At 37.3% G+C, this 24,694-nt stretch overlaps 1 protein-coding gene and 1 pseudogene across 1 annotated transcript in view; one reads left to right on the forward strand and one right to left on the reverse strand.

Moving 5' to 3' along the window:
• Positions 1-1,833: 1,833 nt before the first annotated feature.
• Positions 1,834-24,694, reverse strand: part of TAF15 (TATA-box binding protein associated factor 15) — a gene marked incomplete at its 3' end in the record, with an annotated part of 33,072 nt that continues 10,211 nt past the window's right edge. The window contains exons 3-15 of the mRNA XM_028128565.2: positions 23,922-23,973; positions 23,751-23,835; positions 23,563-23,665; positions 20,297-20,490; positions 18,658-18,778; positions 11,433-11,467; positions 10,790-10,822; positions 9,284-9,393; positions 6,417-6,546; positions 3,026-3,118; positions 2,296-2,377; positions 2,093-2,181; positions 1,834-1,973 (exon numbers count right to left, since the gene is read on the reverse strand). Of these exons, the coding sequence (XP_027984366.2) occupies positions 1,834-1,973; positions 2,093-2,181; positions 2,296-2,377; positions 3,026-3,118; positions 6,417-6,546; positions 9,284-9,393; positions 10,790-10,822; positions 11,433-11,467; positions 18,658-18,778; positions 20,297-20,490; positions 23,563-23,665; positions 23,751-23,835; positions 23,922-23,973 (1,267 nt within the window). The remainder of the gene's footprint in view (positions 1,974-2,092; positions 2,182-2,295; positions 2,378-3,025; positions 3,119-6,416; positions 6,547-9,283; positions 9,394-10,789; positions 10,823-11,432; positions 11,468-18,657; positions 18,779-20,296; positions 20,491-23,562; positions 23,666-23,750; positions 23,836-23,921; positions 23,974-24,694) is intronic.
• On the forward strand, positions 4,331-4,776 carry LOC114227156 (calmodulin-1-like; annotated as a pseudogene).

Genomic DNA, 24,694 nt, shown 5'->3' on the forward strand with positions numbered 1-24,694 from the left:
GTATCAGCTTGACAATTTCTGCAAGGATAGCACCATGCCTGATTTCTCTACTCCTAGACGATGCGTAATAAATATCTTATCAGCTTTAAGATCCTAAAAGCAGCTTTACCATCACCAACTTATTAAAATTTTCCATCTAGAATAAGGACTCCAAACCACTGTGGTATTTTCAGGAGGCCAGTGGAAACATATCCTCCGGTGAGGATTAAAACAAATAAATTTTAAAAACCATATCTATTTTTAAAAAAGAATAAACTGTTTCACAACTGTAACTCTACCTTTGCCCACCCTGTAAATACAGACATTTTTATAGGATTTGCCACACAGTGAGAAGTATTCAATAAATGATAATTACCAAGAGCAAACAATTAGACAGTACTTACTATGGGCCAGCAACTGTTATAACAGTTCATCTAAATCCATGAAGGAAGTATTATTAGCCCCACTGTACACATCAGAGTACTGATGCTCCACAGGGTTAAGTAACTTGCCTAAAGTCACACAGCTAGAAAGTGGTAGAAGACAAGACTTAAACCCAAGCAGTCTGTCTCTAAACTCTGTGCTCCTAACCACATGCTATACTAAGTCTCACTACCTATAGTCCCTCTGGCATACAAATGCTTATAATAACTAGAAGTTATTTAATATCACTGGTCATTCCATTTTTTTCTGCCTCTACACCATTCATTGTGCAGTATGCACCACACTCCCAGCAGTGCCATCAGTGATTTTCATCTGGAAAAGGTATTACCAGAATTGCCAGAAAAACAACTGTAAGGTATATATAGCACACGTGATTTGAAAAAGCATACCCCCACCACTGAGATTAAGAATTCCTAATTTAGCCGAAACCGGTTTGGCTCAGTGGATAGAGTGTCGGCCTGCGGACTCAAGGGTCCCAGGTTCGATTCCGTCAAGGGCATGTAACTTGGTTGCGGGCACATCCCCAGTAGGGGGTGTGCAGGAGGCAGCTGATCGATGTTTCTCTCTCATCGATGTTTCTAACTCTCTATCACTCTCTCTTCCTCTCTGTAAAAAAATCAATAAAATATATATTTAAAAAATAAATAAATAAAATATAACCAATTGATTTAAAAAAAAATAAAAAAATAAAATATATTAAAAAAAAAAAAATTCCTAATTTACACAGTTTCCAAATACCACTCAATCTCATCACCTTTAGCTATGGGAATGAATAATACACACATACACGTACAAATATAAGGAATTTTGAGTAAGAATTTCCAAAACAATAAATTTTAGAAACTGCTAAGGAGGGAACTAAATATCTTCTCCATCCTTACTGGCAGAATTGTCAATGGGAAATTCAAGTGCCAAAACACTGGACAATAAAAAACCTTACAATCTAGGAGCAGTGAGGTAAAAACTATGTTCTAATACTCACCTTCCTCCCATTTTGCCTCCATAGCCACCTCGGTCTCCTCCATAGCTGCCACCACTCCGATCTCCTCCGTAGCCTCCACTTCGGTCTCCACCATAGCCACCGCCACAACCACGGTCTCCTCCGTAGCCCCCCCCACTTCGGTCTCCACCGTAGCCTCCTCGGTCCCCACCATAGCCTCCTCGGTCCCCACCGTAGCCTCCACGGTCCCCACCGTAGCCTCCACGGTCCCCACCGTAGCCGCCTCGGTCCCCACCGTAGCCGCCTCGATCTCCTCCATAGCCGCCTCGATCTCCTCCATAGCCGCCTCGGTCTCCTCCATAGCCGCCTCGGTCTCCTCCATAGCCGCCTCGGTCTCCTCCATAGCCGCCTCCTCTGTCCCCACCATAACCACCCCCACTTCTATCTCCACCATAGCCACCCCCACTTCTGTCTCCTCCATAGCCACCCCCACTTCTGTCTCCTCCATAGCCACCCCCACTTCTGTCTCCACCATAGCCACCTCGGTCTCCACCTCTGCCCCCACGACCTCTATAGCCCCTCTCTCCACCGTAGCCTCTTCCCCGGAAATCTGCAAGGTAGAAATAGAAACCAGTGAGGTCAGCAAAATAATGTAAAGCTTCCTTAGTGCTAGTCAGAAGACAAACACCATGTAGATTCTAATAAGGCTGACCCAAAGAGCTAACCTACCTCCTCCTGAGGGACGAGAGTCCTCTGGTCTGGGCTCATTGCACTGATTGCAGGAGTTCCTTCGAGCAAAGTTCATATTTCCACATGACCTGAGAAGGAAAATAAAAAAGGTTCAATAGCTTCCAATGGATTCAGAACTCCCACCTGCAGCTTCCAACCTCAATCCTAACTTCTACTCCTACCAAAGTAAATGGAATACTTACGGATTAGGGCAAACCCAGTCCCCACTTTTGGGGTCTCCACCTCTCCCCTGAAAGCCTCCACGGCCTCTATATCCTCCACGGCCTGAGGAATATAGGGGAGGAAGAGGGAAAAATCAGCAGCAGACCTTAACTAAGCAGAGAAAAAGCACCAGATGAAAGAACTAACAGCAAGTGAGTATCCTACCATGAACTGGATAGCCCCACACCCTTGTGGTAGGCCTCCATGATTCTTTAATTTGGGGCAGGAAACGTGAGAAAGACCCCAGGCACACTTTATAGTGTCAATAATGCACTTAAAACTTTTCTGTAATACCTTCCTTAGTTTGAGAATCTCAATGATAAAGGTTAAGTGAAAAGACATATTCCAAATTTAAGGAATTAGACCCAACAGAAATAACAAGCTAGCAGTAACTGTATCAGGGAACTTACAAACTGGTCAAATTAAGTACCTAATTAGGTGTCATTTAAATGACTGCCTCCTGATTTCAGGGTTAATAACAAACTGCTATACAGCTTTCCAAAGGGATATTTACAACCTTCTCCCACTATTCTCTTAGGTACTATATTACATCTTATTTACCTAGTCTCCTATTTAGTATCCACTCTCACCTTAAAACAGAAGGAAAAAGACTAAGGGAGAGAAAGAGGTATAGCAAGTTCTCACAATAGGTCAGAACATACACTCAAATTCAAACCCTCTGTACAATACAGTAAGCAACAAGTATCTTACCTCGCCGCCCACCTCCACTTCCACCTCCCCTCATAAATTCAGGTCTTCTGGTAGCAAAGGACACTTTAATGATGTTGCCATGAAATTCTTTCCCTAAGAAGAAAGAAAATGGTTTTGAAGAAATGCTACTCTACATCTGCATTTCTCAACAACTGTAAACTGTCTTGGGTAATTTCAATTTCAGAGGAATAAGTGACACGTCCTCACAGAAATTCAAGCACACTAGTGTTCCCAAACAGTCAAGGTAACAGTGCTAAGACATGACATAATCTATTGAATAGAGCAGATCGGTCACTGGGAGAGTCATTTATTACTAAGCAAAAAATAAAATAAAAATCTATTTTTACATGGGCAATGTGTATAGTTTGCTATTGTTTGTTTTTTTAAAAGGAATGTGTGTGTGCGTATACACACATGCATAAGTGTGCACATGTACTTATGTATGTACACATATGCTTGTATATACACTGCCTATTTTACTTCAGACTCAATAGGGGACAAGAGACCACTGATGAGGGAAGGGGTAGTCAAAGGTAGAAAGGAAACTCATTTTTTACTATATACTCTTGGTACTGTTTGACTTTTTTTTTACCATATGCAAGTAATATCTTTAAAAATAATGTGTGCATATGTGATACATACATGCACTATACACAAATTCTGCTGCCCTAGGCCTTAAATATAGAAATTAATCTTTTTACTTTATATTAAATAAGAGAACTGACATATACAGAAAAGATGCCCAAAGATTCATAAAATAGCTTTAAACCCAAGAGCCTTGGCTCCCTGAACAAAGCCCTAATCAACCCTCCACAATGTCAGATGGTATGACATGCACTTTGACATAGGAAGCAATTCAAGGATCAGTATTTTTAAAGCTGTAAAAAGACCTGGTAAGAGATGAACTATAGACTTACAATTTAAGAGGTTCATAGACCCTGTGGGCAAATGGCACAATAATTTTTCAACATATCATGAGCAAAAGAAATTGCTTTATGATTCACAGAAACTGTAAAAAAGCAGAAGTGAGGGAAAATGGACCCAGCCTTCAAGAGCAAGGTGTTGGGGGCCTGATGGATTAGTATAAAAACATAAAGAATATGGAGGCAAGAAGACATAGGGTATCACAATCTCATCTTAAAAGAAGTAAAGAAGTAAAATTATGTTTTGAAAAACACAGGGGAATTTATAATATGAGGAAATGACTATGTTAAAATGTTAAGTGAAAAAAAACACGAAGTCGGAGTAGAGCGGGCACGCTGAGTGGTTGTGTGGTGGCATCTCAGAGATCAGAGCACTTGCAGCATGGCTGACCAACTGACTGAAGAGCAGATTGCAGAATTCAAGGAAGCTTTTCCACTATTTGACACAATGTGATGGAACTATAACAAAGAAATTGGGAACTATAATGAGGCCTCTTGGGCAGAACCTCACAGAAGCAGTTACAGGACATGATTAATGAAGTGGATGCTGATGGTAATGGCACAACTGACTTCCCAGAATTTCTGACAGTGATGGCAAGAAAAATGAAAGACATAGACAGTGAAGGAGAAATTAGAGAAGAATTCCATGCGTTTGATAAAGATGACACTTGCTATATTAGTGCAGCAGAGCTTTGTCATGTGATGACAAACCTTGGAGAGAAGTTAGCAGTTGAAGTTGATGAAATGATCAGGGGAGGAGCAATTGATAGTGATGGTCAAGTAAACTATGAAGAGCTTGTACAAATGATGACAGCAAATCAATTTTAGAAAATTGATTAAGGGCTTACTCTGGATATATCTAAGCCCTTCTGCACATCTAAACTTAGATGGAGCTGGTCAAATGAGGAGACATCTGGGTTATGCCTTTTTTTTTAAATGTATTTTTTATTGATTTCAGAGAGGAAGGGAAAGGGAGAGTGACATAGAAACATCAATGATGAAAGAGAATCATTTATCGGCTGCCTCCTGCACACCCCCTACGGGGCGCGGGGGGTGGGGGGAGAATCGAGCCTGCAACCCGGGCATGTATCCTTGACCGGAATTGAACCCAGGACCCTACAGTCCCCAGGCCAACACTCTATCCACTGAGCCAAACCAGCTAGAGCGTTATGCCTTTTTTAAAGTCGTTTTCTTTAGGAACTGTCAGCATGTTGTTGAAGCATAGAGTTACAACTGTGTGTGGACTATGGACAGTCAACAATATATACCTAAAAGTTGCACAACTGCAAAACAGGTGTATTATCCAGGTACTCAGACACTATTTTTTTGCACTGCTGATCCTGTACCAGAAACACTTTATTTCATTGTTACTTGCTTTTTAAACTTTGTTTAGCCACTTAAAATATGTTCACGGCACAATTTGCCTCAAATCCATTCCAATTTGTATATTTGTTTTCCAATAAAAAAACTTTACACGCCCCCACCCCCCAAAAAAAGAACAAGACAAAATTACATGTGTAATATAATGATAAACTACTTTTAAAATACATTTAAAAAAACTGGAAAGTTAGTAAGAAATATTATTAGCAGTTATCTGAGAACTATGGTTGCTTTCTTCTACTTTCCATAGTTTATTTTCAGTGGGAAAAAGTCTTATTATTTCTTCTAAGTATGCCTTAATTAACTTTGTATTTGAAAGAAAATTAATCTAAATTTTAAAAGAATATAGTGTCAACCAGGCCAAACCTCTACATCTATAACAGTGTGGCCTCAAAGCTTAAGGCATGATATAAGGAAATATTCTAGACAAAAACAAGGAGAAAACTCATCTCATTTCTAAGGGTATGTAAAATATCTGGCCTGTATTCTTAATAAATAAAATTAGCTATAAAAGTAAACAGGAAGCCCTGGCCGGTTTGGCTCAGTGGATAGAGCGTCACCCTGCTGACTGAAGAGTCCCAGGTTCAATTCTGGTCAATGGCACATGCCTGGGTCGCAGGCTTGATTCCCAGTAGGAGGCGTGCAGGAGGCAGTTGATCAATGATTCTCTCATCATTGATGTTTCTATTTCTCTCTCCCTCTCCCTTCCTCTCTGAAATAAATAAAAATATATTAAAAAGAAAAAAAAGCCGAAACCGGTTTGGCTCAGTGGATAGAGCGTCGGTCTGCGGACTGAAGGGTCCCAGGTTCGATTCCGGTCAAGGGCATGTACATGGGTTGCGGGCGCAGCCCCGGTGGGGGGTGTGCAGGAGGCACTGGTCGATGTTTCTCACTCATTGATGTTTCTGGCTCTCTATCCCTCTCCCTTCCTCTCTGTAAAAAAATCAATAAAATATAAAAAAAAAGAAAAAAAAAAAAGAAAAAAAGTAAACAGGAAAATAACCACTGTCTACCAGAACATATTTTGACTTCAACACTAGGAAACATTTATCCAAATGGCATGTTGAAATTATATGAATGAGGTATACCATCAAACCAGTCAATGGCTGCCTTAGCTGAAGGAGGGTCATCAAATGACACTGTCGCCTCCCCTTTTGGCTTCCCTGTGTCCTTGTCTGTGTACAGATTTATCATTGGTTTTCCAGTCTTCTTATTTGTCTGAGGAACAAACAAGTTGGTGTTAGTATTTTAAGAAAAAGTGATCAGGAACCTATCATTTATTATTTTTAAGGAATTCATACACCTCACTCTTCAGATTCAGATATAAGACTAAAGCTCACAAAATACTATGTACCTTTTATAAAAATGAAGTTATCTCTAGTTGTAAAAAAGAAAATACTCTAAGACACATTAAGTGAAAACCAAACTAAAAATAATACATAGTATACTGTTTTATCTATGTAGAATTTCTTTGAACCCCCTCAAGCCCTGCCCAAAAAAAGTAAATATTGCTTCATGTAAATGTATACCTTGTAAAACAAATTAAAAAGACCAGGAAGAATGTTCACTAAGCAAATTAATACATCACCACTAAGATTACAAACCAGATTTGGCTAGGATGGGAGTGGAAGACAAAGGAGAATTTTTACTTAACCGGAATTGTGAATTTTTTACATATTTCATGTGTAATTAATTCCTTCAGAAGTTTTAACTTCCAAAGAAGAGGGAAAAATAATAAGTTATCCCAAAACAAGACAACTGCCAACTGATTTCAAGCAAATGCTACAATCTACTAACACTGCTCTAAAGGATGCTTTCTAGTTGAGAGATGAAAATATTTGCATGAAACAAATAGCGTACAACACACTGAAGTAAACAATAAAGTTATAAAACATTATATATTGGGCTAATATATATCACAGACATGAAATACCAAAGTAAAAATCCTATCTAATAAAAGGGTAATAAGCAAATTGACCATCACTCCAACCCACAAGATGGCCACCCCCATGTGGTCAAAGATGGTTGCCCCCATGTGGACACAAGATGGCTGCCACAAGATGGTTGGCAAGGGAGGGCAGTTGTGGGTGATCAGGCCAGCAAGGGAGGGCAGTTGGGAGGGACCCAGGCCTGCAGGGGAGGGCAGATGGGAGGAACCAGGCCTGCAGGGGAGAGCAGTTTGGGGAGGACCAGGCCTGCAAAGGAGGGAAGTTGGGGGCTCTCAGGACTGCAGAGGAGGGCAGTTAGGAGTGACCGGGACAGCAGAGGAGGGCAGTTGGGGGTGACCAGGCCTGCAGGGGAGGGCAGTTAGGGGCGACCAGGCTGGCAAGGGAGAGCAGTTAGGAGTGACCAGGCTGGCAGGGGAGGGCAGTTAGGGGTGACCAGGCCTGCAGGGCAAGGCAGTTAGGGGCAAATGGGCCAGGAGGGGAGAAGTTTGGTGTCGATCAGGCTGGCAGGGGAGTGGTTAGGGGGTGATCAGGCTGGCAGGCAGAAGCAGGTTAGGGGCAATCAGGCAGGCAGGCAGGCGAGTGGTTGGGAGCCAGCAGTCCTGGATTGTGAGAGGGAAGTCCAACTGCCCGTTTAGGCCTGATCCCACTGGGTTCGGGCCTAAATGGGCAGTTGGACATCCCTCGAGGGGTCCCAGATTGGAGAGGGTGCAGGCTGGGCTGAGGGACACATAACGCCCCCCCCAGCCCCCCCGCCATGCACAAATTTCATGCACCGGGCCTCTAGTGTTTTATAACAACTTGAGTTTGCATTTATTTGTATTTCAGAATCTATAAAATGTTCTCACAATCTCATTTGGTTCTCACAATTTTAGGTGCTAGTCAGACTGTTTATATTTTATTTTTTTAAAATATGTTTTTATTGATTTGAGAGAGAGAGGGAGGGAGAAGGATAGAGAGATAGAAACATTGATGAGAGTGGAACATCATCAATCTGCTGCCTCCTGAATGTCCCCTCCTGGGATCAAGCCCACAACCTGGGCATGTGCCCTGACAGAGAATCACACCAGTGATATTTCTCTCTCTCTTTCTCTCTCTCTCTCTCTCTTTTTATAGTTTGACTTTTTTTTCTTTTTACAAACCCTTGTGTCGAGGGCTGACTTTCAACAGATCGCAGCGAGGGAGCTGCTCTGCTAAGTACAAAACCCAGACCCAGAAGCAGGTCATCTACAAATGGTTTAGGGCCAGCACACCAGTGATCTCTTGATGGGTGGGTCGATGCTCAACCACTCAGGCACACCTGCTGGGCCAGAGACTATTTTTAGAGCCCTAAGATTAAAAGCTGAAGCTGTGAAAGGCTGTGGAAAGGTAAACACAAGCAAGGAATAAAATCTTAATGTATTTAGCAAATGCCTGCATACAAGTGGTGAGCATGTACATCAATGAATTTTAAGAGACAAGGCTAGCCCTGGCCCTGGCCCTGGCCCTGGGCGGGTAGCTTAATTGGTTAGAGGGTCGTCTGATACACCAAGGTTTTGGGTTCAATCCCTAGTTGGGGGACATACAAGAATCAACCAGTATTACCATAAATAAATGGAACAACAAAGTGATGTTTCTCTCCCTCTCTCTCTCTCTCTCTTAAATCAATAAATAAAAATTTTATTAAAAGAGCCAAGCCGAAACCGGTTTGGCTCAGTGGATAGAGCGTCGGTCTGCGGACTGAGGGTCCCAGGTTCGATTCCGGTCAGGGGCATGTGCATTGGTTGCGATCACATCCCCGGTGGGGGGGGGTGCAGGAGGCAGCTGGTCGATGTTGCTCTCTCATCGATGTTTCTGGCTCTCTATCCCTCTCCCCCTTTCTCTCTGTGGAAAATCAATAAAATATATTAAAAAAAAAGAGAGAGAGCCAAGCCTTACTAGAGTATAGGCTTATTATGTAATCTATGTATTTTAACCAGAATATGTTAATGACTGTGAGATTTTTAACATAAGCCATACTTTTCACTCACCTTGATAATTCCTATCTGTTTAAAGAACTCCCCCACTTGATCTGTTGACACACCCTCCCCAAGTCCTTGCACAAAGATTGTGTTGTTATCTGAATTATCAGATTCTGAATCTAAGGGAAAAAAAATTATGGTTAATTTTACATAGTCCTTGGTTTTACTACATCCTGCTTAGTAATCAAGAACAATAATTTATTGTCCAATATTCAACTGTTTCTATGACCAAAAGGAAAAAGGATCAATGTAAGAAAAACCTTATATAAAACATGCAAAGTGGTCACATTCATTATTTGGTCAATTCTTACAACTAAACTTAAGGTAAAGTGGATCAAGTCCACACACTATGTAAATTACCTAAGACCAATTAAGAGAGATCTAAAAAAAAAGAGAGAGAGATCTTACAAATCTGACTCTTTAGGTTCAGATACAGGACTAACGCTCATGAAGAGATGAAGAAAATTTATAAATTTGCACTCCTTTCTTTGAAGAGCTTTAATTCTTTATGGCTAATCAATACTTTTAATGATCTCCAGTGGAAAAGTCCCCAAATCTAGCACTTTGGACCTCCAAGCAAGCTAGGCAGAATTGGTGGTTTCCCCATCCACTGCAAAAAGCTTTGTATATACCAGAGGGTAGGGGCACCTTGACACACACCTTACCTTACATGAAAACTTTTGGATTAGTACAACAAAGTAAGAAAGATGTAAAAAATTCAGTCCATCAAGGGATAATTCAGAAATTGCCATCCATATAGAATACTTTGGCATCTTAATAAAAACAAAAGTTCTGATTTCAATATATATTAAAATTTTTTGTCTCAAAGATTTTAAGTCTCTAAATCATAACTTTCAGGCCTGGCCAGGTAGCTCAGTTAGTTAGAGCATCATCCCAATATGCCAGGGTATAGGTTCAATCCCCAGTAGGGGCACATACAGAAACAACCAATGAATGCATAAATAAGTGGAACAACAAATCAATGTTTCTCTCTCTCTAAAAATCAATCAATAAATATAATTTAAATCATAACTTTCAAAAGGCTCCATGTAGCCTTGGAATTTCATTTAAAAATAAAAAGCCACATGAAATTAGTGACTCGTGCCCAGAGTAAGACAATTCTCTTATGTATGAATTCAGGTTTCTTAAGGAGACTACCAATCCAATGTTATTGTTTCATAAGCAAAGCTTTTCTACTTCTAATGATACCAATTCTCTCAAATCTGATTAAAGAAAGAATACTAATTAGCAGTACAAAATCAAATTATTTCTTCACAATATAAAAAGCAGAACATAGGAAAGCATAAACATAATTTTTTGCAGCAAACTTTCCAATCAATCTCCCTAAATTTTTCTTTCTGGTATGTCTTTAGAAGTAAAGCTCCCCAGTTCTGGCAGTACTATCAAATTAAATCTTTCTCCTGCACTAACTCCTCCAAACACACCTTTCCCTTGAAAAAAGTGGAAAATTAACATTCTCTTAAAGGCAAAGTTATAAATTATCATAAACCTTACCAGCATCTGGTCTGGGTCCATAATCCCTGTGACCTAAGAAAAAGAAGAGAAAAAAAAAAGAAAAGCTATTTAAGACAACTCATTAGAAACTATTATAAAACAGAAATAATAACCAAGGCATGAAAAGTCAATACTTCCAAAATCCTTGAAACAAGTCAACCATCACAGATTTATAAAGTAAATATATAAATTAAGTTTTATTAAAAGTTTAAGAAATCAAGATGAATGTCAATATGTCCCAAACAACACCTGCAACTTTGGCATTATGCTAATATCACTTTTGTTAAGCTCTGGTTGTGAAGGCTGATTAGAAAACCCTAGTAATTTAAAAACACCATGTCAGCTACCTTTACTTAAAAAATGTAGTTCAAAATCCAGTGAAGGTCTTATTCATTGGTCACCATAGACTCTTTCATGCAAATTCACTGTGTAGAAATCCATTGGACTGAGATCAACTTTGGCTTTTTAATGTTTTCTTTGATATATATACATGTATATAGAGAGAATCTATTTTTTTAAAGCACACAACACACACCAGCCTCAACCGAGTAAGAAAGGGCTTAGACTGCATCTGCGAGATATTGGTGGCTTTTAGATTTATATAGCATTTCCACTGAAACATTTTGGGATACTCAGCACTTACCACCAAAATTTTTGAAGCCACCGCGGTCACCACCACTGCAGAGGAAAAATTGAAGAAATGATTTCTTCCTTAAGTCTCTAATGTGCTGAGCCCTGGGCTCAATCTACACTTAACTGTCACAAGTAGAGCACCTAGGAAAACAGTAGCACCTCTAACTTTCCAGTAAATTCCACTTCATAAACTTCAAAATGTTGTTTTTACCTAAGTGTTTTCCCAATTATCTATTTCCACAAGCGTGTCTTTTCAAGTGTATTACAGAACATATCTATAATATACTTATTTAAAGTCTTCCCAACCCCAAGCCAAAGGGATACTATTCAAATCATAACTTAAAGCTGGAGGCACAGCATGAAGAATGCCAGAGAAACAATCTTTCCAAGGAGATAAAAAATAGAAGAACAACATAAAGCAAGGTTAAGATTTTGACAGCAGAATAGGAGAGATAAAAACTTTAGTGTATTTTATTCTGATACAAAATAGGTTTTATGAGATGAAGAAAAAGGGGAAGGTAGTTACAGTAATATTCTAAAAACTATGGATGGTGTCAGATGAGTATGAGATTTATCAGAATGATCATTTAGTAAGTTATATAATATCTAATCACTGAGGTGTACACCTGAAACTAATACAATACTGTATATCAACTGTTAATTGAAAAATAAAAAATGATTTAAAAAATAAGTGTGGTACAAATATACATGAAAGTAAGCCTGAATGAAAGCAGTCTTAAAATTGCAAATCATTCTAAAAGCTGATAAAATGAGCATTAAAAAAAGGTTTAACTTAAAATTGCCCACTTACTCCATACCCACTATAATGTAGTAGGATCTCTTCACAGCAGAGCTACTGAGGTTCATGTTGTTAAATGTTCTGTACACCATTTGGTAGACTGTATCAGACAGAATGCAATACACTCCAATACTGCAACTTCCCACAAGAAAATGACTTATTTGGCAAATTTCCACTGTCAGATAAGTCAACGGTCCTTATGTGCACAGCTTTATGTAAGAATCTAAGATCTCTCTTAAGAAACTCTAAACATCCATACACTGAAAGCTTGTTTCTCTTGACTGAATTAAGTAATCCTCTAAGATTCAAGTGCTGAAATGGAAATTAAAACACAAAGTTTTCAGATGGTGATACCTAATCTACTACTACTAGTACTAATCTTCTGCTGTAACCCAAGAAACTAATCCAATATACTAATGTCTCTTCACTACTAAAAAGCCTCTGGGCATAACCATGCCCTCTAGGTGGCTTTTCTAAGCCATCCAGAGAAAAACCACTCTGACTAAATTATGAGAAAGTTAGTCTTCCTTTATCATTAATCTATTCTACTAACTTGATATAAAAAAATTACCTCTTGCAATCAGCTTAGATACATACATCTTAATATGCTATTTATTCTATTTGATTTTCAGGAAGCCTAAAAAGGAAAATAAGCCAAAAGAGTTCTTGAGATTAAACTGCTAAAAATCTTATTATTAGAAACCAAAATATCTCAGGTTTCTTCGAAGATGATCATTAGAATTTCAAAAAATGATGAGAAAAGAACCAGTGAAAATGTTTATTTTAGTTCATATTCCTACGTGAGGGAGTTAAAGTCCCAGGATAAAGTAGGTTTTTTTAAATAGGCAATTTTCACAAGTAAATACTGAAAGAAATACTCTTAATTATTTTGCTGTCGTCTTAACTGAGTACCAAACTGTTTATATGGCCAAAAGAAAACATGTAATTTCATACATCAGCTAATTCCTATAATTTGTATTATGACCAGCAATATAACTTTCAACAATTTTTAAAAAGGACATATCACTGCAAAATAAAAGGGATATAAAACAAATGACATTTGAATAGGTTTATAATTTCCTATTCCCTCATATAGTGAGTGGCATTTCAATTTAAGTCATCTTTACTGAGCATTTCCTTAGAAAATATAGCAGCTGAAGATTTCAACATAATATCCATAAATATGGAAACACTTACCACACCTTAAATACGTAAACACCTAGTACTAGTCTTCAAACTAAGAGTCAGGGTATAGTCTTTTTTTTTTTTTTAATATGTTTTTATTGATTTTAGAAAGAAAAAGGGAGAGGGAGAGAAATAGAAACATCAATGATGAGAGAGAAACATCAATCAGCTGCCTCCTGCACACTCCCTACTGGGATTGAACCGGGACATGTGCCCTGACAGGGCATCAAACCTGCTACCTCTTAGTGCATGGGACGACACTCAACCAACTGAGCCACACCGGCCAGGATAGTCTTAACTATCACTAATCAATCTTGAAAATTTGGACAACACTAATTTTTCCCTCGGCTTCAGATTCTTCCTTTACAAAATAAGGGTCTCTATCCTTGCTACTCAAAGGGCCATCCATGGAACAGCAGCATAAACTGAGCCTGCCTAAGTCTCGAAAGAGCGTGATCTTGGGCCTCACCCTAGACGTAATGATCAGAATCTGCATTTTAATAAGATCCCCAATAAATTAATATGTACATTAAAGTTTGAGAACCACTAGTCTAGATGATCTAAAAACGTTTTCTTCCAACTTCAAATGTTTCAATCATTTTTCTCTTTTCTTATTAGAAAATTCCATATTTGCTATATTATAATCTCTTATAAGAAATTATTACATTGAATACAGTAAATAAACCTCAGGCAGTACTATTATTTAACAGAGGATCGGCTTATGATTAAGAATCTTTCTTTCAAATCTGCAGTAAATTTACAAGTCCCTTTTCCATATACTAAGTTAAGGCCTCACCAGCAAATTAAGACATGAACATATGTGAACATCTATGAGTCAAGATTTTGCCACAACAAATTTGTTTTCCTCCCTGAAAAGGAAGCAAACTTGTGCACATAAAAAAATTCCTAAAGAAAGAACATTTTAAGGTGAAGCAGCAGAGGTATTTATACTCGAAGTTACAGCTGAATGCCCCCTGCATAAGGAAACCAACTGAATACTTTTTAAAAAAAATGTATTTTTATTGATCTCATAGAGGAAGGAAGAGGGAGACAGACAGAAACATCAATGATGATGGGAACGAGCCTGTAACCTGGGCATGTGCCCTGACCAGGAATCAAACCATGACCTCAGGGTTCATAGGTCGATGCTCAACCACTGAGCCACACCGACCAGGCCAACTGAATACACTTAACTGCAGGAATGGTTGTCCCAAGTTTAAAATCACAATAAGCAGCCTACCCTAGGGTAGGGCTTAGAAAAGACAGATTTAATTTCAGGTGCTTATCAAGAAGAAAAAAGTTCTTTGACAGAATCTCTATTCCCAATCTTTAATTTAAAAATATCTAAATATATCTATTCAAGGGCCAAAACTGCCAAGAGTAAAAGAACAATGCAGTAATCTTTATTCCCAGAAAATTCAGTATCTAGAGAGAAAAAGGGACTTGGCTAAGACTGGAAAAAGATTAGTTTAAAAACAAACAAACTATACTGTGCTTGAGTTTTCATATTAGTAAAGCCAAAATGTAATATCTGAGCTACAAAGAACTCAAACATTAATTCCAAATATAAATGACTCAATGGATGTAAATAGCATTCTCAACAGTAGCCATATTTGTTTCATCTCCTCCCATGTGTTATATGTGTGTTTAAAAAAGCTTTCTAGATTCAGCATTTACCAATATTGCAGGAGGACAAGAATCTATATTGTAGAGCAGTGATGGGCAACCTTTTGAGCATGGTGTGTCAAACTTCGCCAAAAAACTGAGCATAACTTGGGTAGTGTGTCACTTTGAGGAAAAATCATTATTTCGCAAATGTTTCATCCTCAGGAGCAGCAAATGTTTCATCCTTGGCATGCAGCCGCCTCAGCGGCCACATGTCATCAGAAATGGCTACGCGTGTCAGTGCTGACACACGTGTCATAGGTTCGCCATCACTGTAGTAGAGTTATACTGTCCAATACATTATTCCCTAGTCATATTTAGCTGTTGACCATTTGAAATGTGGGATAGTCTAAATTGAAAGGTAGTCTAAATGTAAAACACAAAATGGATTTCAAAGTCTTAGTATGAAAAAAAGAATGTACACTATTTTTTATACTGATTACTTAAATATTTTGGATACATTAAATAAAATATATTAACTTCACCTATTTTTTTATTTGACTACTAGAAAATTTAAAATTACATATGTGGCTTAGATTTGTGACACACATTATATTTCTACTAGAGGCCTGGTGCACAAAATTTGTGCACAGGTGGAGTCCCTCTGCCTGGCTGGTTATCGGGACCAATCAGGGCCATCTTGCCCAGTCCCGATTGGCCAGACCCCAGCAGCAAGCTAACCTACCCGTCAGAGCATCTGCCCCCTGGTGGTCAGTGCATTCCATAGCAACCGGTCGACCGCTCAGTCGGACACTTAGCATATTAGGCTTTTCTATATATAGATTGAGCAACATTGTTCTAGACAATCACCAGAACATATGCAAATTTTTAAGAGAGCTCACCACAAACTTTTGTAAGACATTGGAAATTTAAAAAAAAAAAAAACTTATTTTAGGCTTCAGATATTAAAGCCTGTAACAGTTATTTTAACTTGATGACATACTAATGAAAAACTGTTATCTATAAAGTTCTGGCATTTTTGTAATGCATTCATCACAACACTGAAGTTGAAAACAGAGAATTTATGGCCTTAAACTTCTAATCCACTAAGATGTCAGTGATCAATTTTAGATGACAATTAGAAATTCAATCTTTTTTTGCTGCAACTGCTTTTTCAAAGCAAAATACTGTTTCCTATAATCTCTATAACGTTCACATTTCTCTTGCATATATGGGAAACTGACAGTTTCCTTTTTGTCTGAATTCTTCCTCCAGTCAAGCAATCATACAACCTGAGTCTATGAGTGTCCCATCCTTTACCACATCCCTCTCACCCTGTTCTTCAAATATAAACCCAATTAATGCAAGATATCCTTCACACAGCCCCAAAAGGATCATATTTTCAACCTTGCTATTTTTAAGTAAGATGAATAGAAACACAAATGCAAGTGTTAATGAAGACTAACAACAAATGTTTGGGTATTTTGGTACTTACATGTAAAACCACTTGTGAAAAAATTCTAAAACTGAGCATTTTTATTTTATTTCAAAATACTACAAATGGACTTTTTTTAAGCACATCTTTGAGAAAGATATTGTGACACAATGAAAGTATATGAATTTCAAATTTCAGTTTCCCATAAATGAAGTTTTATTGGAACACAATCATGTTTATTCATTTATATATTGTCTAAGGCTGCTTTGATGCTACAAGGGAACAGCTGAGTAGCTGCAAGAGAAACCGTATGGCCTGCAAAATCTTAAATTATTTATTATGTGGCCTTTCACATAAAAAGTTTGCCAACCCAATACAGAGAATAATTATCACATTCCATATGGGTTTCTATTTATTGGCTGAAGGGTTGCCTCGAGTAGACAGAAATTGGGCAAGATCCCTCCCCCATTCCTACCCTGACATGAACCAGATTGGCATTTTGACCTAATTAATATATAGTGGGCTCCTGCATAAGATTTCATTTAAAGAGGTTCTAAGACTAAATAAAAAGCTATGAAAATCAAGAACTTAGTACCTGATTCAGCATATGGACTAAAACTTATACTGAAATATGTTGCCAAATAGGTTATAAAGTGTTTTAAAACATAACTTCTGGGTTGGTTATGGTATGGATCATCACTCCTTTATCAGGAGGATCATTCAAGGTCCTTTCAGCTCTGATTCTTAAATGTCATCTCTTCAAGATGAAATTATATAAAGACTTTTCTTCTATCATTCAGACATAATTATAGCTTCCTTACGAAGAAAATTAAACCTGTGATATACTATAAATGTAGAGCATTCCAAGGCAGACAATTATCCAAAACATATTAATTGGAAAATTAAATATGCCTGTTGGTTATCTTATTTGGAATTCTGTTTTAAGGTAGGAGGGAGGCTATTAGGTAAGCACTGTGTCACTTTACATTGCCACTTTACTTTGTTCATTTACATACAAATGATGGCTGACTGCTCTCTTTGACAATGAAGAGGCATACAATATACTTGTTTTACCTTAGTAATTTGATCTTGGCTATCAATAAAAAGGCTTTTAATGTTTAAGTCTTATAAAAAGTTTATCAATTATGTTTAGATTCTTGTTTTGCCATATCAAAGCAATGTACACTAAACATAAAAAATATTAAGTCAGTGAGATCAAATTCCTGGCTCACTTAAAGAAATAACAGTGCTATGCATAACTGGCTGTGTTTCTCAGGTCACTGCAGGGCAGACACTCGGCTCAGTCCCAAAAGGACAAGAGTAAACTAGTACTGATATATTATTGTTAGTTAACAAGCCACTGACAATTTCAATTCCCAAGGAATATAAACTATCTTTTAAGCCTGTGTATTTTACACACAACTTTATAACCTACACACCTCATCTGAGGACAATAAATGACAACTACTTTTTCATTATTGTTTTTATGGTCAAAGTGCTAAATTTACAGATAACTTAAATGCAATTTTAAAACCAGCTTTCATAACATATGCCACAGTAAATATCAAGCTTGATAATAGTGGCAATGGAGATAGAAAAGCTGAGTTACAAAGTCATTCCTTTTTCACAGTTTTATTCTAGACAAAATACACAATGGTATGTGATTTTGCACTTATTATTTCAATATTTATTTACTAAAGAAGAGGAACAAAATGGTATGGCTACATTAAATCTCTCACCAACCCCATTTTTATACTCTGCTATTGCCTTCTAATATTTTCCCTTCCCAAGAGGATTCAAGATTAAAGAAAAGCCTCTCTGCCCTCCAATCTACAATTAACTTACCTTTTATTTTTTACAAACAAAATGCTTGGATTTCTCAGAGCCATCTTTTAACATTTAGATTCTAAAGCTCTGGCAGGAAAAACATAATTAGGTCTCCATAGTAGGGGACTTTCATCCACTGGTGTTTAATATACACCATATAAATCGAACTAGCAACTGCTAACATAAACCTATTCTAAGGTAATTTATGCGACATCTTAAGACTGAAAATAAATTTTGAATTTTTGCCCTCTTCTCTACAACATAACCTCTTTAAAGCCTCTTAACTACATTAGATGCTGGAATTAAACCAGCCAAGTAACAACCAAAATTAAAATTAAAAAAGAAAGAGAGAAGAAATGTAGACATTTATACCTGAAAACTTACCTTGATCCTGTCATAGGACCTCTTCCATCCTTGTCATATCCCCCACGCCCTCTACCTCCTCCCTGTGACCCGCCATATCCTCTATTATCTTCTCCATACCTACTCACATCACGACGGTCATCTATAAAAAAGAAAATAATATGTACGTAAATAACTAACTACTATTCTGCTTTCAGACACAGACTTCCCACAACAATCTTAAATGGCTCTTTAGGTCACACTATATGTCCTTTGGAAAATGGCATATGTGAACAGAACTCAAATGCAAGCCATCATAAAACCATCTGGAATTAAATGTGTTCAGGAATTATATTTGTGTCAAACAATTAAAGTCAGACAGAAAAATGGTGATGGTGATGTAGAACAGTTTAAGTTCAAGTACAACAATAGGTACAAAACCCTAATAAATTAGATGAAAAGCATAACCCAAATCTGAAAAGTTATTACTTTCTTGACCTCAAAAATACTTAAATGCAAATTAAGCATGGACCAGAAATAACTGGATTTTCAAACTGAGAGATACTCAGTGCACACATTCACTGAAAAAAATATTCAATGCATATGTTCACTGAAAAAGATATTCAGTGTGCCCAGCCAGTGTGGCTCAGTGATTGAACGTCGACCCATGCACCAAGAGGTTGCTAGTTCGATTCCCAGTCAGGGCACAAGCCCAGGTTGCAGGCTGGATCCCCAGTGTGCATGTAGCATGCAGAAGGCAGCCAGTCCATGTTTCTCTCACATCGATGTTTCTCTCTCTCTCTCCCTATCCCTTCCTCACTCTCTAAAAGTCAATTTTAAAAAATATTTTAAAAGTTTAACTCTCCACGTATAAATTTAAAAGATATTCAGTAAATGAGCGTCTACTTTTACTCATTCACTTACTCACTCACTTAATTATTCATGAACCAAGCCCTATACTAGGCAATGAAGGTACAAAAATAAATAAAACTGAACTTTTGCCTTTTCTTGGCAAGGACAGATTCCTAGCTATCAGTTGTACATATAATGTGCTATCGGAAAACAAGAAGAAGGAATGACTGGTCCTTCTTAGATGAGGTCAGAGAAAGCTAATATAGAATCATAATTTCCCCAAATCAAGTATACTACCACTTCCAAAAGAACTGGTAGCAGCAGCATTTGCCAAATGATCCAAGTTGTCTGAGACAAAAAGGAAATTAATGTATCAGCAATCAAAAAGTCATGTGACCATTTGGGAATCTCCAAGAAGCTCAGAAATAGGAATCTAATAAACTAATTTTGATAGCCATGAGAGAGAAAATAGGTCACAGTCACTCCAAATTTTTACAGTTAAAATCCTATTTGGGTTTTGTGGATTTTTTTTTTAAATCCTCACCTGAGGACATGCTTACTGATTAGAGAGAGAGAAAAAAACATCAACGTGATAGAGAAACATCGACTGGTTGCCTTCCATACACAACCCAACTGGGGATCGAACCTGCAATCCAGGTATGTGCCCTGACCCGGAATTGAACCCAGCAACCATTTGGTGTATGGGACGATGCTCCAACCAACTGAGCCACACTGGCCAGGGCTCCTATTTGGGTCTTTTAATCCAAAACTCAATATGTAAGTAATTCTGTAAGTAGAGAAATAAAAAAAAGAGGTAAGTATATCTTACCTTGTGTGTGGTGGCTGTAATTTTCCCTTTGTGAATGGTATGACTGCTGGTTTTGATTATAGGAATCATGCTGCTGATCATAATTTGACTGCTCATCATATGAACCTTGATGATGATCATAGCCTGACTGCTGGCCATACGAATCTTGTTGACCATAGTTTGACTGGTCATATGAAGGCGCTCTTCCACTTTGGCTAAACAGAAATCAAGAACTTGAGAGATTTTATAGAAGGATTATGTTTACTGTAGCAAGTCGACTGACACTGATATAAAAAGTCTGACTAGCTAGACCTGAACCATATTTACTACTTTCTTGTGGTGGAAATCATTTAGTTCTTTTATCTATAAAGTCTCCTTTATCACCAATAGAATGACCTTCAAACAACAATTTAACTATCCTTGAAGAGGTGCCACATTATGAGAAAAACCATATGCACCTTTGAAAATAGTGAAGCAAAAAAATCAGTATGATTTTTACATCTCCTTAAATTAAAAAATTAAAGGTGCCACAAAGTACAGTAATGTCAATTCTTTAACACACATGCCACAAGTACTGAGTCCTTTTAATAATTACACTGAAAGGCTCTATGTCACCTAATTTTAATATCTCATAATGTTTTAAGGACTACTTCTTTAATTTCAAAGAGGAAGGTGGGAGGGTGGGAGAGAGGGAGAGAGGGAGAGAGGGAGAGAGGGAGAGAGAGGGAGAGAGAGGGAAAGAGAGAGAGAGAGAGAGAGAGAAATATCAATGATAAGAGAGAATCACTGATCAGCTGCTTCCTGCACACCTCCTACTCGGGATCAAGCCAGCAACCTGTGCATGTGCCCTGACTGGGAATGGAACCGTGATCTCCTGGTTCACAGGTTGACACTCAACCATTGAGCCACACAGGCAGGGCGGATTACTTTTTATAATTATCTTTAGAACATACAGTACATTCTCTTTATTTTATTTTAAAAAGTTATATTTACTTAGAAGCATTCAGAATGTCAATAAAACAGCTTCAACATTTTTTGCAATTAGAGTGGTATAGTCAATTAACAGAACAATTATTTCGTATAAGCTGTATCAGAGACAACTAAAGATGAAAAAACTACCATCCCTATACATAACTAATTTGTGCTGTGCACCAACAAGAACCTGCTTTAAATTGCCATGCCAATGTATAATCCCCGTATTATACCAGGCAAAGTTAGTGGCTATTGAAAATATCCGTAGGACAGGGATATCTAAAGACATTTGGTAGTGTGTTAACTATACAAAAAGAGACACTGTACAGCTTAAAAATAAATCTTACACAACTTACATTTCAATTTTTTTTCTTTAAAAGGAATTAGTTGTGTACAGGGGGGTTAAATGGTTTTATAGACAAGAAAAAAACTGCACTAAACCCAACTTATTCATCATCACATTCTTCATCTTAGAGTACATTCTTTTAAATATCTTCAATGATAAAATACATTTTAGAAAACAGGTATGCATTCAGATTTTTAGTCTGCTGAGTGAAAAAAGAGAATTCACTTTGTGATGCCATTTTTTTATCTGAAAAGAAGTCTAACTACCAAATAATAACATTGCTTTCTTATCTCTGGCAATTCAAAAAGGAAATTCTAAGTATGTTCTTTGCAATATGACTATTAATTACCTGCCTTAAGGATGGGAATGTTGAAAGGAACACTTAATTGGATTTGAGTTCTAATGTTCACTTTTTTAAAAGGTCTCATAACTTAGTAGTCACATCTTACTCTGCATCAGATGATCAGAACAATCAGTATGTTTCCCAAGTTCCTACCCAAAATGTATCATATTAATGGTCAGAACCCTAGCACTTCACTTTTAAAATGATTGCGTTTGATCTCCAGTCAGTGCACATACAAGAAGCAACTAATCCTATATAATAAAGAGCTAATATGCTAATTAGACTGAACAACAGAAAGACCATCTGGATGAAGCCACGGCTGCGAGGGCTGAGCCCCTTGCATGAATTTCGTGCATTGGGCCTCTAGTAAATACATAAATAAGTGAAGCAACAAATCAATGTTTCTCTCTCTCCCTTCCTCTAAAATCAATTTTTAAAATATTTTTAATTGGTTGTGAACCAAAATCTAACATTTCTCTTTGGTCTACATTTACATGTGACACTTCCAAAAATCTATCCTTATAAAAGAGTTCTTGCTGAAACCGGTTTGGCTCAGTGGATGGAGCGTCGGTCTGCGGACTGGGGGGGTCCTGGGTTCGATTCTGGTCAAGGACATGTACATTGGTTGCGGGCACGTCCCCGGTGGGGGGTGTGCAGGAGGCAGCTGGTCGATGTTTCTCTCTCATCGATGTTTCTAGCTCTCTATCCCTCTCCCTTCCTCTCTGTAAAAAATCAATAAAATATATTTTTTAAAAAATAAAATGGAAATAATTACTGATACTATCTTATACTGGTGTTCAAGGATCATCAATTAAATTAGAGAATGCAAAAGCATTTCACAAAATGTAAAGCATAATAAAAAAAAAGTAAATCATTATTATTAAAATTAATAACAAGTATAGACTCCTCAAATCTGAAAGTTAAAAAATAACAGTAAGCCCCGACTGGTATGGCTCAGTCGGTTGAGCATCATCACCCCATGCACTGAGAGGTCTCAGGTTCAATTCCCAGTCAGGGCATATAACCAGATTTCAAGCTTGATCCCCAGTAGGGACCATGTAGAAGACAGCCAATCAATGTTTCTCTCAATGTTTTTTTTTCCTCTCTCTCTCCAAAAACCAATAAAAATTTATTTTTAAAAAAACACAACTATAAAACCTATAAACTTGCTGGCAAATATTCACATACTTATATTAATAAAATATATTTTAGGGTATCTGAAATATGTAGACAGGTTTTGGCACTTTTTAAAATATTTTTGTCCCTCAAAAGATAATACATTAAAATAGTTAAAATATAAAATAGAAATAAAAGTAAGCATTGAAAAGTCTCCTTTCATAGGTAAGTTTTATTTAATCTCAGGCATAAAGGAGAGGCCAAGTTTTTCTTTCATGTGCATTCATTTACAGCTAAATAATCATTTTACAAATAACACATCATAAATATTAAATGACAATGCTGACAATTTCCACACTCTTCATAACAATAAAACTGTGAAATTCATACTCCATCAAAACATTTCCGAAAAAAATGTTTAGTTAGGAGTATATTGCTGAAACCTGTTTAATACGCAAAGTATTATTTCCACTGCCCAACATAATCTCAGTACTTTTACTGTTTCCTTACCCTCCTGATGAGTCCGTGTTTTGCTGTCCCTGGTTATTATAAGATTGCTGGCCATATGAGCTCTGTTTTTGATTCTCATAACCACCGTAGGATTGTGAATAACCTAAAGATTGGATGGATATACCACTTAGTAAAGGTTCTGATTTTTTTAAATTTGTAAAGTAGCAAATTTAACAAACCAGTCCAACCTGATTGGCTTTGTCCATAATTGGAGTAGCCGCCATAGTTCTGTCCATATGAGGAATCAGTAGTTTGCCCATAACCAGAATAGCCCTGAAATTTAGGTAAATACAAGTTTCGTCACCTATTTAAGATAAAAATAACTATTTATAAAGAACACAATTTGTATTTTAACCTACTTGTGGTGCTTGTCCATAACCTTGATTGCCTTGATTTCCATAGGAAGAATAACTGTAAAAAAAAAAAAAAATGTACTACTTGAAAGAAATTTGCTAGCATTGGCACAAGCAAATTTAATAGCTTGAAGAACCCTATCCTCATTTTCAAATATAAGCTTCTTTCCTGAGAAACTGCTGTCAATCTGCCCATCTCTTGAGTCTAAATTGAAAGGTGATGATCAAAGACTACTAAAGATATAAATGAAGTCACTCCCAGACCTTTTGGATGCCAAACACACACCAAAAGTTTTCCTTTGATAATCTCCCACAATTAAAACTTCACCAGAGCTGGAAAATCCCAGAGAATTAATTATGCTTGGAAGGTGGGGAGGGAGGGACAATAAGGCAACAAAACCCATAACAAATATCTGACACAGAAAAATGATGACTGTCAGTGCTTTAATCAATTTACTATGTTTTGACAGATTAATTTCTTCCTACTATTTGCCTTAAATCTGCCTTTCATTTCCTAGAAAAGGCACAGGGTGGCACTAAAAGTTTAATTTTCGTACCGTGGTAATTAGAATTATGTATATCTTCAGAATATTATCATAAGATTATTTTGAATCCCCAGTGTCAAAACACAGCATGGAATACAGTTTGACTGAACAAATGTAACTTACTCAGATTTGAAGAAGTATCTTTAATTTTGCCTAACATGTAAGTTCTAACAAGTCAAAAACAAACTTTCTAAATATATGCCAAAGAAAACTAAAACATTTGCAAAAAAATCT

This window comes from Eptesicus fuscus, chromosome 20 (genome assembly GCF_027574615.1).
Source record: "Eptesicus fuscus isolate TK198812 chromosome 20, DD_ASM_mEF_20220401, whole genome shotgun sequence".
In the NCBI taxonomy this organism is placed as follows: Eukaryota; Metazoa; Chordata; class Mammalia; order Chiroptera; family Vespertilionidae; genus Eptesicus; species Eptesicus fuscus.